Below are 20,894 nucleotides of genomic sequence, written 5' to 3' on the forward strand. Positions count from 1 at the left end.
ACCAGTTATTTATTTTACACTTAACAGTTACGCCCAGTTAAAACCAGTTTCTACTGTCCTACAGCATCTGAAATTAAAAATGATGCAACTACTAAACAGGTCGTTATTAAAATTTCCTTGTGTGTCTACACCTCTTCTGCAGACCTATGTGTGATTAACCCTGTGTCGTCTGATCCTGCATAGATAACTCCCTCTCTGATCTCATACAGTGCAGAAGTTTACAGGGTGCATGTCATTGTAAAGCTTGTAGTATTGAGACAAGTGTAATCGCAGTGTGAAAGAATATTTTTATTTAATTTTTTTTTTTTTTTTTTTATTGGGAATGTTAAAACAAAGAAAAGTTGTGAACATATTAGACAGAGTAATAAAGTCCTGGAAAACTGGTGATGCAAAAATAGTACATTCCATTCCAATACAAACGCTGTAGAGTAGAGACATTTCCCCCTCCCCCTGCTTGCATTAACTTCACTTGTGGGAATTTCTGCCCAACTTGAAACATATGTATTTTCATTGTAGGAGCTTAAACTTGTGTTTTTAGAGTGAAATATAAATTACTCAGGTCCAGTTCATGCGCTGGGTGCATACTGTAGCACAAGGCGGTCAAATTCATTCTCCTGGAATAAACAGAAGAGGATCGTTAATGGGTTGAAAGGAGCAAGTATAAAGATTATAATGCCCATAGCTGAGGGAGATTGTAACGACTGGAGTACCTTGTGTACATTATCACACTTGCGTTCTTTTCTTCCGGCATAGAGTTCCGTCGTCGGGGCTCTATGCCGGAAGAATCCTGATCAGTTTCATCCTAATGCATTCTGAATGGAGTGAAATCCATTCAGGATGCATCAGGATGTCTTCAGTTCCGGAACGGAACGTTTTTTGGAGAAAATACCGCAGCATGCTGCACTTTTTGCTCCGGCCAAAAATCCTGAACACTTGCCGCAAGGCCGGATCCGGAATTAATGCCCATTGAAAGGCATTGATCCGGATCCGGCCTTAAGCTAAACGTAGTTTCGGCACATTGCCGGATCCGACGTTTAGCTTTTTCTGAATGGTTACCATGGCTGCCGGGACACTAAAGTCCTGGCAGCCATGGTAAAGTGCAGTGGGGAGTGGAGGAGCAGTATACTTACCGTCCGTGCGGCTCCCGGGGCGCTCCAGAGTGACGTCAGGGCGCCCCAAGCGCATGGATCACGTGATCACATGGCACGTCATCCATGCGCATGGGGCGCCCTGACGTCATTCTGGAGCGCCCCGGGAGCCGCACGGACTGTAAGTATACCGCTCCCCCGCTCCTACTATGACAACCAGGACTTTAATAGCGTCCTGGCTGCCTTAGTAACACTGAAAGCATTATGAAGACGGATTCGTCTTCAAATGCTTTCAGTACTCTTGCGTTTTTCCGGATCCGGCGTGTAATTCCGGCAAGTGGAGTACACGCCGGATCCAGACAACGCAAGTGTGAAAGAGGCCTAAACCCTTATTATGCACGAGAAATTATACGATCTACCATCAAAATCCCTACCACAAAACAACGGACGACATGCATTCCTTCTTGGAACATTTAGAATACAGCATAAAAGTGGGCATTAAAACTTCTTAAAGGGGTTTTCTGGGATTTTCATACTGATGGCCTACGCTCAGACTTAGTGTTGAGCAAATTGAACTCGACAAAGTGGAATTAGATCAGAATTTCAGGATAAATTCGGTTTGTCGCTAAGCCAAATTTCCTTGTGCTTTGTGGTAGCGAATCGATTTTACCTGAAATTGGTGTTAAAAAAAATAAATAAAAAAATTATCATACTTACCCCTCCTCCATTTGCTTGTGACGGGCCAGCTACCATCTTGATTGAAGATCTCGCACAAAATCTTGATTACGTCATCAAGGGCCATGCGAAATTTCGTGCCAGATCTTCAATCAAGATGTCAGTATGATTTAATTATTTTTATTTTACACTGCATTGTTACTATCAGATATTGCGATCATGAATGAGTGGTACAATGATGGAGAGCGGCGCAATTGCAGCTCCCTATCATTGCACCCACTGCTCACAAAGAAATGCGCTCTGTGACAAAGTAATTCGTCATAAAGCAAATTTTTTTGTAAAATTCAGCAAAGCAGCCGAATCTAATTTTTGAATACTTCGCTCATCTCTACTCAGGATAGTTCATCAATGTGACATCAGCAGGGATCTGACTTCCAGCAGCCCTACGATCGATCAGCTGTTTAAAGAATCCGCTGCGCTGTGCTTGGTAACCTGCAAGGAGACTGTGGCACTCACCGGAGTGCCGTGGCTTCCTCAGTCAGCTGATAAGGGCTGATGCTGGGAGCTGGACCCACATCGATCTCAAATTGATGACGTATCCTGAAGATAGGCCATTAATATGAAAATTCTAAAAAACTGATAAAATGTCACAAACAGATATGAATGGACTTCAAAGTGGACTGTATAAATATATGCATCTTGAGCTCCCCCTAGTGGTGGCTGTAAGCAAAATTTTAATTGCCTGAAGGGAAAACGGCGATTTTGAAGTTTTTGGACTAAATGAAATTAGAGGCAAATTTTAACATTTGTAACTCTGTTATTCCCTAGACAACTACAAAGAATACAATTAAGCTAATTATCATCCCATTTATCGGCTGATGAAAGATGCACAGTTACCGGCAGCACTGTAATCAGGGAGGTGCTGTAGATAATCAGTACAACTAAATGGGGGAAGAACGACTGCGGCCCATTCACTTTGCAGAAGCTATGTAATAGGCCGATGCAAATAGACGCTGATAAATACATCTATCATCCATCGGCGCTCGTCTTGTCTGAACATCGGACAGTGTAATAGAGCTTGTAGCAACCTATTTGACACCATCTAGTTTACAAAGGTGGATGCTGTTAGGGCATATTCAGATGTTACCTTCGAGGTGCTGTTAAAACCACATCAAAAACTGGTTGTGGTATTTACAGAGGATCTCATCCCATCTCACCTGTAAAACCCATAGCTGTATTGAAAAAACACAGCAAAAAATACCTGAAGGTTTTCAAATGCGGCTTTTGACGTGGTTTTCACAGTAACACCTGAATGCAACCTTTCACTACAGACTCACTACACACAGAAAATTGTGCAGCCAATGGTACAATGGGTGGGTATGGCCTCTAGCATGTAACTGGTCGCAGTTTGTCTTAGGCCTAATATACAAACCTGTATGTTCTGATCTCTTTGAATCGTACAGGACAAAGAACATGCTTTCCTTTACATGTACGCCCCCCCCCCTTCATGTGCATGGTTCTTTCAGGAATCAAAGAAATTGGATTGCTGATGGGTCTGCCACATCTACCAACAGTATCTCATTTCCAAGGGCAATTTTCAAAGTTTGATCAACCATGTACCTGTTATTACATGTTAAAGCACTAGTGTAAGTGATCGTCTCCTTGCAAGCAAGCATGAGCAACACTGTTTCTAGAATTCGGGAGCAGATGCAGCAAATATACATGAGTGATAGTTAAAGGGATTCTGTCACCTCCCCTCAGCCAAAAAACGATTTAAAAGCAGCCATGCAGCACAGCTTACCTGGATTAGGCTGTGCTCTTTTATCCTGAAATCCGTCCAGCAGTTACTTCAAAAAACGACTTTGATCAATAAGGAAATGCGTCCTGAAGGTGCCCAGAGGGGCGTTTTTTTCTTCCTAGTGAGCCCAGTACCGCCCCTCTTTCAGTGCCCAGCCCGCCTTCCTTGTATTTTCTAACCGCCTGCCACAGCCTCCCCTCCCTCTCCTCCCCCTCCCTCACGCCGAACGAAGTCTCGCACAGGCGCAGTACCCACTGAGGGCTGCGCCTGTGCGATCATCAGGAGACTGAGGGCGGCAGCTTCATCTTCGTCACTGGGCATGCGCCGAGCCCAGTGACGTCCGATGCTCGCTCTTCCCTGACTGAGGGAAGAGCGAGCATCGGACGTCACTGGGCTCGGCGCATGCCCAGTGACGAAGATGAAGCTGCCGTCCTCAGTCTCCTGATGATCGCACAGGCGCAGCCCTCAGTGGGTACTGCGCCTGTGCGAGACTTCGTTCGGCGTGAGGGAGGGGGAGGAGAGGGAGGGGAGGCTGTGGCAGGCTGGGGGCGGCGGTTAGAAAATACAAGGAAGGCGGACTGGGCACTGAAAGAGGGGCGGTACTGGGCTCACTAGGAAGAAAAAAACGCCCCTCTGGGCACCTTCAGGACGCATTTCCTTATTGATCAAAGTCGTTTTTTGAAGTAACTGCTGGACGGATTTCAGGATAAAAGAGCACAGCCTAATCCAGGTAAGCTGTGCTGCATGGCTGCTTTTAAATCGTTTTTTGGCTGAGGGGAGGTGACAGAATCCCTTTAAAGAACAAGATACTTTGCCATTACCTTTGCTTGAAATTCCCTAATAAATGGGTGATTTCGATGTCCATCCTTTAACTGCGAGAGGTAGCGGTTCGTGACCTTGAAATGACAAAACACAAATCATAAAAATAACCTAAGTAATGCGATATCACAAAATCCAAAATCGGTGGACACCTCAATGACATTAAAGTTGCATTTGTAAAGGGAATGCGTCACCAATTTTTTTTTCTGCCAGTTAAAACCAGATGGTGACACATATCTTTAGTTTTCTAATCTGTTTTCTGATTGTAGACGTTTTAATTTTATTTCCTGAACATGTTTATGGGGTGGCCATCTTGCCTCAGCTGTTTTTAACAGCATTTCGAGATATGCTTTACAGCAGCCATCATTTGCCAAAGTCACAATAGTCTGGAGAGGACTCATTGACTTCTAAGGGCTGCCATGCACATTCATAATTGCTGTTGGCTGAACAGCAGACAGCTCTCTCTCCTGAATAACTCCCGGCCCGCCCACACACAATCGGCTCACCCGAACGTGTATGTGTATAAAATTGGAAGAAAGCAGCTGCTAGACATTTCTGTTTACCTAAAGCTTACCTTCCAAGAGAACAAAATTGGAGAAAATACTAACTTCGATTCAAACCTTCTCTCCCCCAACACACGACTGTCGACCGAACCCACAGTTCTTGGCCGACAATACACTAAAGCCTCATTCACACGTCAGTGTTTGTGTTTGAAATCTCTTTTTATTAATAAAACAAGAATCATAGTACATCAAATCAAGTCAAAGTTGAGGAAGCCACCTCATTATGAAGGCAGACGAACATCATCAAGGGCAAAGCCAGACAATACATGTAAGCATGAGGTAACCACTCATCTGGGACCACCAGTTCCATTAGACAAGTGGTCTTACAGGTACAATAACATAGTTTGTACAAAACAAGTGAACAGAGCAACGGCTCCAACACTGTGTCACCTCGCATATCAAGCCGTAGTCCGTATAATGTTTTGGGGTTAAAAGAATTTGCTTAACGTAATATCAAAAAGGGGAACAGCATGTATATCTTGCCACTTATATGGTAAGTTAAAGGGGTTGTCCGGGTTCAGAGCTGAACCCGGACATACCCTTATTTTCACCCAGACAGCCCTCCTGAGCCTGGCATCGGAGCATCTCATGCTCCGATGCGCTCCCGTGCCCTGCGCTAGATCGCGCAGGGCACAGGCTCTTGTGTTTACAATAACACACTGCCGGGCGGTAACTTCCGCCCAGCAGTGTGTTCGGTGACGTCACCGGCTCTGAGGGGCGGGCTTTAGCTCTGCCCTAGCCGTTTTACTGGCTAGGGCAGAGCCAAATCCCGCCCATCAGTGCCGGTGACGTCACCGGGGTTCCTGTCAGCCCCATAGAGAGCCCCGGTACGTCACCGGAACTCAGAAAATGCCTTTGCCCTGCGCGATTTAGCGCAGGGCAAAGGAGAGCATCGGAGCATGAACTGCTCCGATGCTCATGTCAGGGGGGCTGCCAGGGGGAAAATGGAGGGCTGTCCAGGTTCAGCTCTGAACCTGGACAACCCCTTTAAGTTAATTTAAGTTAAGTAGGGCCATTTTGTAACGCATTTAGGTATTCTGCTCTATATTGCAGCCAAGGCTGCCAGATCTGCAGAAAGCGGTCTCTGTTATGGTACGTCCAACCAATCAGTTCCTCCATTTGACATATCTGTTGGACCCTATCTCTCCACATATCCAGGGTAGGGGAATCCACTGATCTCCATTTCAAAGGAATCAGGAGTTTAGCAGCCATCAGCAAGTGTGTGATCAGGCTGTGTCTTCCAGGGCGAAATGTTGGGGTAGGCAGCCAAAGTAGTATCAATTGGGCTGTAAGCTTCAAAGACGTGCTACAGATCAAATTTATAGTACTCTCGACCTCCTCCCAGAACTTACGGATGCCCGCACATGTCCACCAGATATGAGAAATGGAGCCAGTGGCAGCATTACAGCGCCAACATAAATCTGTGGGAAGCAACTGGATTTTATACAAAAATTCAGGTGTCCTATACCATCTGAACGCTACTTTAACTGAGTTTTCTTGTATTTTGATACATTTAGAGAAGCCATGTGAACAATTTCCTGTCTGTTTCATTTAAGGTAAGTTGCAGTTCCTTCTCCCAGTCAGCTAACCATGGCGGGGCCTTGGAATCTCTGGAGTTAAGGATTTGTCTGTAAATGAGAGTGGTGCATTTATGGGGCAAACGCGGGAGTAAGACAGTTTTCCAGCCACGTTGGGTCTGCTAAGGGGATTAGCTCGGAAGACTTGAACTGTCTACACATAGATTCAAAGTCATTTCTCTGCACAAAGTTTTTCCCTAGGTCTATATCGCCTGAAAGGGCGCTGAAATAATCGATTGAGCCCTCAAGTTTCCCTAGCTCTCCCAATCTATGATTTGACAGTGACAACCATATGTCAGATGGATGTTCAATTTGGGGGCACAAAAGGGTGGGCAGGACAGAGATGGGGGCCAAAGGAGAGGTCATGTTTTGCCCCGAGTTAAGTTCCCTTGACCTATGGCAGGTGTGTAGCATACTCCTAGTGAGCACACTGTCAATTTTGGTCTCTCTCCTGGGTCTCTTAGGTAGCCATATTCCATGGAACGAGCCTTTGCCTAGAAGGGCTAATTCCAGATCTATGTGCAAATAATGGGATTCACATCTAGCCAGAGAAAGCCATCTTTCTAAATTAATAGCTTGTACATAGGATGGAAGATCCGGAAGGGAAATGCCTCCCTGCTTTTTCCTCCTTGATAGCAAGCGGAAGGACATTCTAGGGTGGCCTCCATTCCAGAGGTATTTACTCATGATGGATTGGACTTTATTGATATAGCTATTAGGAATAGATATGGGAAGGGCTCTGAGGGTATACATAATCAATGGAAGAATGTAGGTGGTCAGGACATTCTTTCTACCTAGCCAGGTGAGAAACGGCGATGAGCTTTTAGAGAGAATGGACGCCACTTTTGAGAGTAAAGGAGGATAATTAAGCTTAAATAGGAGCTTGGGGTCTATTGGGATCATGACACCTAGGTATTTGATTGCCTGCGGAGGCCACTTAAACGGGGTAAGAGTTTTAACTCTACTACGTAGGGCAGGCGATAAAGAAATACCTAAGGCTTCCGATTTATCAAAGTTTATCTTAAAATTCGAGAGTTGACTGAAAGATTCAAATATCTTCATAACCTCCGGCAGGGCCTCCTCAGGGTTGGACATAAAGAGCAGGAGATCATCCGCAAAAGCTGCCATCTTGTGACTGAACTTCCCCAAACTCACACCTTTGATCACCGGGGATTGGCGGAACTTTAATAACAGGGTCTCTAGGACAAGAATAAACAGGGTGGGGGATAGTGGGCAGCCTTGTCGGGTGCCATTTTTAATTTGGAAGGAGTCCGATAGGGTCCCATTTACCATTACTCTTGCAGAAGGTGCCGAGTATAGAGTAAATATGGCCTTAATAAAGTCTTCTGGAAAGCCGAATGCATCTAAGGCTCTATCCATATAGCTCCAGCTGACCCTATCGAACGCCTTCTCGGCATCCGTGCCCAAAAGCACCAAAGGGGACTTAGTTTTGATAGCATGCGTAATCACATGTATCACTCTGCTTACATTGTGTCTGCCCTCCCTACCAGCCACAAAGCCCACCTGTTCTTCACCCACAAGCCCAGGAAGCAACTTCGAAATTCTGTTAAGTAGTTTACACGTCAGTGTTTGGTCAGTAATTTCCATCAGCGATTTTGAGCCAAAAACAGGATTGGAGCCTCCACAGACATAAGGTATAAGGGAAGTATCTGCACCTGTTCTGTGTTTAGAGCCACACCTGGGTTTGGCTCAAAATCACCGATCAAAACACTGACTGTGTAAATGAGGCTTAATGTGTAAATGAGGCAGTAATTTGCATATAATTACACCATTTAATAATCCATTAAAATACACCTATGGAAATTAAAACACATAATTTCTGAAAACATACCGTATAATTCAAAAGCACATTAATTAAAAAAAAGCACAAATCATCTCATCTCATGAACCAAGTCCCTTTAAATGAGGACCTCACGCATATAATTAGATAAAAATATGTACATAAAAAATAATTGATATAAAACACAGTTTCCTTGTTGATTTCTTAACTCCAGACACATGTTTATTCTTTTTAGTTATTATTTGGTTATAAAGTTATTACCATTTTGGCCTCTTTCACACGGGCGAGATTTCCGCGCGGGTGCAATGCGTGAGGTGAATCCGGACCCATTCATTTGTATGGGGCTGTGCACATGAGCGGTGATTTTCACGCATCACTTGTGCATTGCGTGAAAATCGCAGAATTCTTTATTTTGTGCGTTTTTCACGCAACGCAGGCCCCATAGAAGTGAATAGGGCTGCGTGAAAATTGCAAGCATCCGCAAGCAAGTGCGGATGCAGTGCGATTTTCACACATGGTTGCTAGGAAACGATCGGGATGGGGACCCAATCATTATTATTTTCCCTTATAACATGGTTACCGTATAAGGGAAAATAATAGCATTCTTAACCTCTTCAGGACACATGACGTACCGGTACGGCATGTTGCCCTGGTACTTAAGGACACATGACGTACCGGTACGTCATGTGTTGTTCCGATCACCGCCGCCCAGCGGGCGGTGATCGTAACCCGGTGCCTGCTCAAATCATTGAGCAGGCACCTCGGCTAAATGTGCGGGGGGGGATGGGTCCCGCGACCCACCCCGTGTCAGCGATCGCCGCAAACCACAGGTCAATTCAGACCTGCTGTTTGCGGCGGCGGTGGAGCCATCGGGTCCCCATGGGGCTGTAGGGGGAACCCGATGGCATGGAAGGCAGCGCGATGCCTTCCTGAGGCATCGCCGCAGCCTTCATGTGACGTGCCTGTGAGATCCAGCCCCCTGGATCTCACAGGCCAGAAGCTGTATGAGTACTACACACTATTACTCATACAGCCAATGCATTCCAATACAGAAGCATTGGAATGCATTGTAAAGGATTAGACCCCCAAAAGTTCAAGTCCCAAAGTGGGACAAAAAATAAAGTGAAAAAAAAAGTTTTCCCACCAAAAATTAAAAGTTTCAACTAAAAATAAACAAAAACATCATTTTCCCCAAATAAAGTAAACAAAAAAAATTGGTAAAAAATAGGGGAAAAAAAAAAAGTATACGTATTAGGTATCGCCGCGTCCGTATTGACCGGCTCTATAAACATATCACATGACCTAACCCCTCAGATGAATGTAAAAAATAAAAACTGCTAAATAAACAATTTTTTTTGTCACCTTACATCACAAAAAGTACAACAGCGTTGTCAAAAAGGTGTTTGCCCACTAAAATAGTACCAATCTAAAAAGTATACATATTAGGTATCGCCGCATCCGTATCGACCGGCTCTATAAAAATATCACATGACCTAACCCCTCAGATGAACACCGTAAAAAAATTTGAATAAAAACTGTGCTAAATAAACCATTTTTTGTCACCTTACATCACAAAAAGTGTAATAGCAAGCGATCAAAAAGTCACACGCACCCCAAAATAGTGCCAATAAAACAGTCATCTCATCCCGCAAAAATCATACCCTACTCAAGGTAATCGCCCAAAAACTGAAAACATTATGGCTTTCAGACTATGGAAACACTAAAACAAGATTTTTTTTGTTTCAAAAAAGAAATCTGTCATGCCCGGCTCTGACTATGTGCGGAGGTCGGCCAGAATAGCAGCACGTCTTTAGTGTTTGTTTTGGAGTCGTGCTGGATCCGCCTCCCATCAGGTGCACTGGGTGGGGTCATTAGTTTAAATGGCTCTCAATTCCAGTGCTCTGAGCGGGTTATAGAAATCAGTCTGGCCTAGGAAGCAAGCAAGGAAGGAAGGTTTTCTGTCCCAGATCTGTTAAGATAAGTGTGCTTTCTGTTCTTGTTGTTTGCTGTTTTAGTTATGTTGGTATCTTCTCTCCCATCCAGGTTCTGTGCAAGCAGGCTGCTCCTATTTCCCCTTTTCACCATCTCAGGGAAGTTAGTGTGTATTAGCCCAGGCACGAGGACACAGCATTCCTACCACCAAGGTCTGCCTGTGGGCTGAGCAGTGCAGGGAGACAGGTCAGGGATTAGCTAGGAGGTGACCCTTCCCCTGCTTCTCGCTCAGAGCCTGGTTGTTGGTTTTTCTGAGTGTCTGAGTGCTAGTCCGCCGTGACAAAATCATTGTGTAAAACTCACATAAAATTATACATATTAGGTATCGCCACATCCGTGACAACCTGGTCTATAAAAATACCACATGATCTAACCTGTCAGATGAATGTTGTAAATAACAAAAAATAAAAACGGTGCCAAAATAGCTATTTCTTGTTACCTTGCCTCACAAAAAGTGTAATGTAGAGCAACCAAAAATCATATGTACCCTAAACTAGTACCAACAATACTGCCACCCTATCCCGTAGTTTCTAAAATGGGGTCACTGGAGTTTCTACTCTAGAGTTGCATCAGGGGGGCTTCAAATGGGACATGGTGCCCAGCAAAATCTGCCTTCCAAAATCCGCATGGCATTCCTTTCCTTCTGCGCCCTGCCGTGTGCCCGTACAGTAGTTTACGACCACATATGGGGTGTTTCTGTAAACTACAGTATCAGAGCCATAAATATTGAGTTTGGTTTGGCTGTTAACCCTTGCTTTGTAACTGGAAAAAAAATATTAAAATGGAAAATCTGCCCAAAAAGTTAAATTTTTAAATTGCATCTCTATTTTTCATTAATTCTTGTGGAACACCTAAAGGGTCAACAAAGTTTGTAAAATCAGTTTTGCATACCTTGAGGGGTGTAGTTTCTAGAATGGAATCATTTTTGGGTGGTTTCTATTATGTAAACCTCGCAAAGTGACTGGTACCTAAAAATATATATTTTTTTTTATTACTGAAAAAAAAATCAAGATTTGCTTCTAAACTTCTAAGCCGTGTAACCTCCCCAAAAAATAAAATATAATTCCCAAAATGATACAAACATGAAGTACACATATGGTGAATGTAAAGTAATAATTTTTTGGGGGAGGTATTACTATGTATTATAGAAGTAGAGAAATTGAAACTTTTTGTTACAAATTTTTGTATTTTTTTTATAAATATTTTTTTACTTTATTTTACCAGCGTCATGAAATACAATATGTGACAAAAAAAAATAAAAAAAAATCTCAGAATGGCCTGGCTAAGTCAAAGCGTTTTAAAGTTATCACCACTTAAAGTGACATTGGTCAGATTAGCAAAAAATGGTCTGGTCCTTAAGGTGAAATAAGGTTGTGTCCCAAAGGGGTTAATACAGAATGTTTAGTAAAATAGGGATGGAGGGGTTAAAAAAAATATATAATGTAACTCACCTCATCCACTTCCGGCTTCTCTTATGTCTTCTTTTTTGATACCCAGGAGGAAAAGGACCTGTGGTGATGTCACTGCGCTCATCACATGGTCCGTCACATGATCCATCACCATGTTGATAGATATCATGGGTATAGCTGTTGCCGCTAGGAGGCAGACACTAAGCCCAAAGGTGTGAGCTCCTCCCTTCAGCTATACCCTTCCTACAGGGACTAAGCTAAATCAGTTAGTGCAAAAGCAGTAGGAGAAGCAAGACAAAACAGGAAAGCCAAACTATGCACAAACCCAGAACCTCACAGGCCAGAAAAGGCCCATAAACAAGAGAACGGGTGGGAACTGTGTCCCCTAAAGAACGGAAGAGAAACAGATTTTACGGTAAGTACAAAAATCTCATTCTCTCATCCGTATCATTGGGGGACACAGGCTTGACCATGGGACGTTACAGAGCAGTCCAAAGGGTGGGCATAACAAGAAACTCTCCTGCCAATTAGGGAACCTGCAAAACTCTACGCCCAGAGAAGCGTTGGAAGATGCAAAGGTGTGCACCCTGTAAAACTTGGAAAAAGTGTGCAAAGACGACCAGGTAGCCGCCTTGCATACCTGAAGGGCCGTAGCCCCATGAGGCCCCCACTGCCCGAGCAGAATGAGCAATAACCCGGAAGGGTGGGACCTGGTCACTGACGCAGTACGCTTCCACGATGGCCAAACAAATCCATCGGGAAATGGAAGTTTTAGACGCAGCCAGCCCTTATCTCGGCCCCTCTGGAATCACGAACAGCGAATCCATCCGCCGGAAAGATGACATGTGGGACAGATCGATGCGAACGGGTCGTACCAACTCCAGAGTGTGGAGCGACTGCTCCCGAGGATGAGATGGGTCAGGACAAAATAAAGGGAGAATAATCTCTTCATTTAGATGGAATGCCAACACAACCTTTGGAAGGAAGGACTACTTTGTCCTGATGGAGGATCAGGAAGGGCGACCGACATGAAAGAGCCGCGAGTTCTGACACCCTATGGATGGAAGTGATTGCCACCAAAAAGGCCACCTTGTAGGACAGGAAGCTAAGCGACACCGGCTGAAAAGGCTCAACCGGTGAAGACTGGAGAGCGTTAGGCACTGGATTAAGATCCCAGGGATTCAACTGAGAAAGGAAAGGGGGCGCAGCATGCGCCACCCCCAGCAGAAAAGTCCGAACCGCAGAAAGCGAAGCCAAGTTCCACTGAAAAAGAATTGAGAGAGCAGAAACTTGCCCTTTGGGGGAGCTGAGAGCCAGCACCAAGTCCATGCCCGACTACAGGAAAGAGTCGCAGCAACGAGAAACGAACGCGCGACAGCTGATGACGCTCGCACCAAATAAAATAGGACTTCCCGGTCCGGTGGTAGATTCGGGAAGATGGCGGCTTTCTGTCACTAGTCATGGTCTGGACCACAACATCCGAAAAACCCAGAGCCCTTAATACGGCAGCTTCAAACAGCCATGCCGTTAAATGTAGCAACCCTAAATTCAGGTGTAAGATCGGTCCCTGCGACAAGAGGTCCTCCCGAAGAGGAAGACGCCAGGGTTCGTCGGCAAGGAGGGTGACTAGAGATGTGTGGCCAATCGGGGGCCATGACAATGACGGGCAGACCTTCGGACCTGATCTTCCGGATGAGAGGAAGAGGTGGGAACACGTAAGGAAACTTGAAATGACTCCATGGAATCACTAGAGCGTCACGCGCCAGGGCCATGGGATCCCTAGACCGCACAACAAAGTGCTCAACCTTGTGGTTGAAGCGGGAGGCCATGAGATCCAAGTCTGGCCGACCTCATCGCTCGCAGATGGCTAGAAAAACCTGCAGGTGAAGAGCCCATTCACCGGGATCGAGACGCTACCTGCTCAGGAAGTCGGCGATCCAGTTCTCGATTACTTTGTGAGCTCTGGTCTAAGGATAGGTGGCGGTCCCAGAGGTGGGGCCCACACTTATCAGACATTGGGGTCATATACTAGCGATATTCCCCCAATGTATGAGATGGGCCAACCCCTTTACATATAGCAACAAGGTACAATGTGGTGCATGTGAACTGTGTTTTTGTTACAAAATCCCATTAACATGCTGTGAAAAAATAAAATAAAAAATCAGCAGCACGATAAGATAAAAACCAATGAGATGGCATGCTACAGCTTCTTATATACCTAGAGCATGCTTTGTGTGGATTGAATGTCATGGCATTCATTCTAAATGTGAAATCATATTCTGCAGCATGATTACCTTGCAGATTTACATTTGTATTTTGGAGTAGATCTTTCTGTAGTAAATGTGTACCGTAATCCTATGTTTTACTTATAGGAGCTAAATACCTGTACTTGCGGGGCTGATGCTGCCACCCGTTTTTTTTTTTTTTTAACATTGCTCCTACATCCCGCTCAGTTTTCGCTCTCATTATGCTAACCTCCCTGGGTATGATGCTCTCCGCTGTGATTGGATCGTGGCACAGCCAGGGAGACGGAGACGCCTATTGGGAAACCCTGGCGTCTCCTCCTCCCTGTACCGATGCTCGGTATTAGCATACGGAGTGAGAAAACTTCAGGAGGGCACAGAGGGGCGTAGGAGCGATGTTAAACAAAAAAAAAAAAAAAAACAGGTGGCAGTATCAGCAGGGGGGTACTTCACAAGTACAGCTATTTAGCTCCTATAAGTAAAACAGATGAAAGGTCTCTTTAAGGCTGCATGAGGATAACAAACAGAAAATGTGATAATAAAGAGATAAACTAATTCATTCACTTACCTCTGGTGGTTTTCCGATGTGTTGCGTTAGTACAATAAAATTAATCAGGGTTTCTGGGTGGCTGCTGTCCTGCAAATCAAGGAGAGATACTGTCATGTGACCCTTTTTATGAAATTGAGAAAAGGTTAAAGGGGTTCTCTGGGAATTTGATATTGATGGCCTATCCTCAGGATAGGTCATCAATATCAGATTGGCAGGAGTCTGAGTATTGAAACCCCTGCCAATCAGCTGTTTTAAGAGGCCACAATGTTCTCTGAGCGCTGTAGCCTCTTTCTAGGCCAGTGACGTCACCATACATGGATCACATGGCCTAGGTTCAGTTCAAGTGCATGGAGCCAAGTTGCAATCCCTAGCCACTATACAATGTATGGCACTGTGCTTGGTAAGCTGTGAGGAGACTGCAGCGCTAACCAGAGCTCTGACAAACAGCTCATCTAGGTGTGCCAGGAGTCCGACCCCCACCAATCTGATACTGATGACCTATCCTGGGAATAGGCCATCATTATCAAAACCCCAGAGAACGACTTTAAGGGTGCTGTCACATGTTTAGGCTTTTGATGTAGTTTTTTTAAGCCAAAATCAGAAGTGGATCATAACAGGAGTGAAACTATAAAGGACAGATACAACTTCTCCACTTTTTTCAATCCACTCCTGCTTTTGGCTTCAAAAACTGCATTAAAAAACCGGAACGTGTGGCAGCACCCTTAGGTGAAATAGTGTGGCCCAGCTGCGGTAATCACATGCGGATTACCACGCATTGACAGGTCACATTTGTACTATTGTTTCAGATGACAAGTGGCATCAACCATGGTGAAAATCTGAGACAGACACGTCCTGAACTCAGACCTTTATGGATGCAAACAGTCTGTACACAGATGTGTGAATAAGCCAGGGACAACTGTAACTACAAGTCAACTAACATTTCTATTAACAGAATAAACTATTGTAAGTAAAAAAGTAGCATTCCGTTCAGTAAGTTCTTTCACCAAAACAATGAGTATATGGTACCTATCCATGTGACAGGTGATAAACAGTAGATCACTGCAGGCCCCGCTGATCACTAGTATGGAGGGCCCAAGTTCCCAACTCCTTCTTACCAGCACATCTTTGGTCAGGAACAGCCTAAATGGAGCACTAGCCAAATATGACCACTGCAGTTCCCTAAAATTCTTTGGGAACTACAGAAACAGCAGAGCAAGTGCTGGTTAAGAGGAATGGGGGACTTGGGGCCCTCATAATTGTAACTGGCGAGACCCACCAAAACGTATTACCTATCACGGAGGAGAGCATAAGCAACAAATGCCACTTGTGAGAAAGTGTGCAAGCTACATAAAACAGTGATTATTGTTCTATATTTTTAGTAAGCACTTTACAGGTAATGCTGTACTTTTACTGTAGCCAGAGTCTATACAGGCTCCAAATATAACAACTGTATAGGGATATACACACGCATCTATATAGGCTGATCTATAGATGGAATAAATACAGACATATGCCCTTTTTCAGACTGTAAGACTTCTTTCACACTTGCGTTAGTCTTGTCCGGCAGGCTGTTCCCCTGCCGGACACGTACTAACGTTTGCACAGGTGTGCTGCCAGAAGTCTGTCCTGGCCCCTTCACTATAATGGGGATGGGCTGGAGATGCGGCCGCAGCACAGAAAACCTGCTGAGAGGTGGCCGGACAAAAACTGCAGCATGAATGGGGCCTAGGCGGACTTCCGGCAGCACACATGTAACAAAGTTAGTACTTATCCGGCAGGCTGTTCCCCTGCCAGACAAGACTAACGCGTGTGTGAAAGAAGCCTAAAGTGCACCTGACCATAAGACATCCCCCCAGGTTTAGACAACAGAAAATTTGAAAAAAAATAAAATATTTGCTACCTATTAAAACTTCCCTGGTGGAGGGGTCAATGACACTAACTGTAATAGCCTAGGGTAGAGGAGATTAATAGTTTATAGTCAGCCCTGGTTAATCCTAGTTTGTCATCTTTTGACCACTGAAACAAAGAGCAATGGCACATGTGATCACAAGATAGGCGCAGATTTCATGTATATTCCTGCAGCCTGGACACTTTTAGCATGGTGAAGGTTGTGTTTCTCAAAGTCCTCTCCATGAGTCGAATGATTGCTCTCCTATCTGCACTGATCAGTGTTTGGCAGTGAGAGAGATAGGAGTGTGCAGAGCTCTCTCTTTGAGCCAGCAAAGCGCTATATGAGAGATCTGTCATCAAAGAAGTAGTCAGAGGGGTCTGGAACTGCTGGACCACCCTGACTGCAGACAATAAGGCTAGTTTCACACTTCCCCGCCAGAACAGCATGCCAGATCTCTTTGCATTCCAGCATTGCCGGAAGCTACCAGATTGCTCTCCGACTCTATTAACTATAATGTGTTGCAAAAAAAAATAAAAAATTCTTGAACATCGTTAAGCAAGATTTTTTCTTGCTAAAAAAGTGAGTCTTATGGTCCAAAACTTACTATATTTCTATAAAAAACAACCTGTATTGATGTGTAAATTCACAGAACTGACGTCCCCTGGTCCCCTTGTGATAAGCCTAATATTTTCTCTGCTCCTGAGGAAGGGGTTGGTCTATCCCCGAAACGCGTTGAGCCCACCTGACTTATTTATTTATTAAAGGATTATACCAGAAGTTCCTAGTTGTGGACTGCCGTATCTTCCAGCCATTCTACAAGCAAGCCAGGCGAGGGAGGTGGTTGTCTTGAGTTTTATCCCTTTACACCCCCCTCCCTGGTGAAGTGAGTTTTGGTGTATATCACCTTTTACATGTTTTTACGTGTTCCATTTGATATTATTTACCAGCTGTTTCATGGTTTTATCATATGATCACTGAGCACTATAGCGCCCCCCTCCTTTTTAATGGTAAGGGGTTCCTATTTATTTATTTATATATTTGTTTATCTCTAGCTCCTACTATCGGTGTACATTTTATTGAATTACACACATTATTTTATTAGCAGTCAGGCGCCACTTGGTGATTTTTTTTCCTTTGTCTCATTTCATCCCCTTGTGATCACAGTCTCCACATTTAGGGCAGCTATATCAGAAAGGCTGTACAGCATCAATAAGTTAGTAAACAATCTGAAGACTTCTTTGGCCATATGAATAAAACTTTTTTATGGTGAAAAACTGGAGACTTTGAAGTCTGTCTACAAAAACAAAAGGTAACACTGACAGACAAGCATAAGAATTAGATTTACATAAGACGGCTACCTTGTCTAAAGCCTCCTGGAGGACTCCTTCAGCGTCCTCCCACTTGCCCTGCCCCATGTAACAAGTAGCTTGTCCATTTAGCAGCAGCACAGTGGAAGAGTACTTGTCAGACATTTCTTGGAAGATGTAGAAGGCGTCCTGCAGTTTATCTCCACCCTGTTGGCATAAGACTGGGGTATAAGAAACAGATACAACACACAGTGTAAAGCAGTACCTTAGTCTATAAAATATTCAAGAATTTATCACTATCTTGGTATACATAGATAGTCTCCTCGGTCATGTGAGATGCACAAATGTAAACAGTAACCCCTACAGGGGGAAAAGGGCTAGTTTTGTAAGAGTCTTCTTACCGGGTAGAGAGAGGGTTAAAGTAATACAATTAAATTTATGTTACATGCTGAAAGCAAAGACAATGACTCGATTTCATGTGAGGATATTGAGAAGACATGATAACGTCAGACGTTTGGGAAACCTTAGGCCATAACCCAGCTATCTATGATGGGGTAAAGCTTAATGCTGGGTAAAGCAGGTATAGGTTACCTATTATGTTATACTGACTGATTTTTCTAATCTAATGGCGTGTAGTGTTATATGGCAAATTTGATGAGTCAACAAGAAAAGGAGCTGCTTTCATAGAGTAGATCTACCTTCTGGCCTCTATAACGTCCATATCTCCTAATGGACAAGGTTGTCCTCAACATAAAATCCCATTAAAAGTTAAAAAAAAATTGTATTCATATAGCTGATACTCGTTACTGACCAGGGCAATGTTAACCCATGCTGTTGCCAGCTGTGTCAATGTTGCATCTTCATCTGTATCCACCATCTTTTTCAGTTCTTTGCTGGAATGATAATAGGAAAATAGTGAAATATTAACAGGTAATATTTAGGGTATAGCTACACAGCAATTTTTCGCTTGCCCGTGTTTCACCCAACTCTTGCAAGTGCCGTGTTCTCTTCACCGTTTACCTGCTTGCCGAAAACATTACAGCGGTGAACAGTGTAATTACAGCTTCTCCATTCCACTCACTTGAATAGGAAGCAGCAGTTATAGTTATAATCTGTCCCATTCAATTGAGTCTGACAGATGAGCTGTAATTACACCTGCTCGCTGCTGCAATGTCGATGGAGAGCCGGTAAACAGTCAAGAGAACGCAAAATGCTAGATCAGAAGGACTAGCCTTAACTTCCAAAACATGCTAATGAACCTTTGGGTGCCCACGAACCTATCCCTGTTCACTTACTGTCACTCTATAGACCTCTTTTGGGAGGTCCTAACCACTGCACACTGTGACCACCCCACAAGACCTGCCGCCTGGAGATGCTCTGACCCAGTCATCTAGCCATTACAATTAGGTCCTTGTCAGAGTCACTCAGATCCTTACACTTGCCTATTTTTCCTGATTCCAACAGTCGCCAAGAAAGGAATGGATATTTGATATATCCTTGCCTTGACTGGGGCCATTTTCCTGAGATCATTAATGTTATTTTTTTCATTTTAAATGTTATGGCTGATCGGTGTATATTACTACTGACAGTAAGAGGTTTCTATTCCATACAACCTACAACAGTGAAGGCTAATCTCCGGCACTCCAGCTGTGGTGAACTTACAACTCCCAGCATGCTACATTCATTTCTGTGAAGTTCTGAGAACAGCCAAGCATCTTGGGAGTTGTAGTTTTACCACAGCTGGAGAGCCGGAGGTTAGCTATTAAAGACCAACAAAAACATTGAGGAAAAAAAATATACAAGTGTGCTTACCGAGCTAGATCAAGTCTGTCTATTTTCAGAAGTATCTGGATAATGGTCGCCATGCTGTAAAGGATAAAATTATGATATTTTATAGTCAGCCCTGATACCAGATTCATACAAATAATTCAAGTGAAAGGGACAAAAAGGTGTAATTACACTGCACCGCCGCTACAAGGGAGACAGCGTGCAGGTAAAAACCCAAGAGGACGCAGCGCTCACACGAGCGTCACAGCCTCTTCAAACAGTTGATCTGATTGATGAAATATCCTGAGGATAAGTCATCAATATTAAGAAACCAGAATGCCCATTTAAAGGGAATGTATCATCAGAAATGTACTTATTGTTTAAATCAAGTTTATATTTTTTTGGAAAGTTTTGGCGATTTTTTTTTTATAATTATTGTATGTCACTGTATAAAGTTAAACTAGAAGTTTACATACTATACTATACTATATAAAAATAAAAGACACATGCATATTTTTCTCAATATCTGACATAAAATCGGAATAAACCTTTCCAGTTTTTGGTCAATTAGGAATACCATAATTATTATTATTTGCCAAATGCCAGAATAATGAGAGAGAATGTTTTAAGGCATTTTTATTACTTTCTGCAAAGTCAAAAGTTTACATACATTTCATAAATATTTGGTACCATTGCCCTTAAAGAGGACCTTTCATGGGTCCAGACATTATAAACGAAGTCTCAGGATACGTAGAGCAGGGATCTAACTGCACTTACTAGTTTGTCTGGGCGTCACTCTGTCCCCCTGCAGTTCTCCCGCATCGTATGCTAAGGAATAGCATCGGTACAGGGAGGAGGAGACTGCCCTGCTTCTCAATGGGCGTCTCCTTCTCCCTGGCTGTAGCGCGATCCAATCACAGCGGAGAGCGTCACAGCCAGGGAGAAGGCGAGTTTTTTTTCTTTCTCCCTTACTGTGACGCTCTCCGCCGCGATTGGACCGCACTACAGCCAGGGAGAAGGAGACGCCCACGGAGAAAGACTCAGTCTCCTCCTCATTGTTCGGATGCTAAAATTAGCACACCAGGCGGGAGAATACAATGGGGACCACAGCGGGCAAACGTAGCCGGGCCCAGAAAAAAATTGTAAGTGCAGTTAGATCCCTGCACTATGCCCTACGTATCCCGATACTTAGTTTATAATGTCTGGACCCATTAAAAGGTCCTCTTTAAACTGTATGACTTGGGTCAAACATTTTGGATATCCTTTCACAAGCTTCTCACAATAGTTGGTCGGAATTTGGGACCATACTTCCTGACAAAACTGGTGTAACTGAGACATGTTTGTTGATCGCCTTTCTCGCACCTGCCTTTTCAGCTTTGCCCATAAATTTTCAATAGGATTGAGATCAGGGCTT

General features: G+C 44.0%; 1 protein-coding gene across 1 annotated transcript in view; it reads right to left on the reverse strand.

Moving 5' to 3' along the window:
- Positions 1–267: 267 nt before the first annotated feature.
- Positions 268–20,894, reverse strand: part of COPE (COPI coat complex subunit epsilon) — a 32,530-nt gene continuing 11,903 nt past the window's right edge. The window contains exons 5-10 of the mRNA XM_044270465.1: positions 19,526–19,579; positions 18,525–18,606; positions 17,765–17,920; positions 14,534–14,602; positions 4,383–4,457; positions 268–614 (exon numbers count right to left, since the gene is read on the reverse strand). Coding sequence (XP_044126400.1) covers positions 567–614; positions 4,383–4,457; positions 14,534–14,602; positions 17,765–17,920; positions 18,525–18,606; positions 19,526–19,579 — 484 coding nt within the window. The 3' untranslated portion in view covers positions 268–566. The remainder of the gene's footprint in view (positions 615–4,382; positions 4,458–14,533; positions 14,603–17,764; positions 17,921–18,524; positions 18,607–19,525; positions 19,580–20,894) is intronic.

The sequence above is a fragment of the Bufo gargarizans genome, chromosome 1 (genome assembly GCF_014858855.1).
Source record: "Bufo gargarizans isolate SCDJY-AF-19 chromosome 1, ASM1485885v1, whole genome shotgun sequence".
NCBI lineage: Eukaryota > Metazoa > Chordata > Amphibia > Anura > Bufonidae > Bufo > Bufo gargarizans.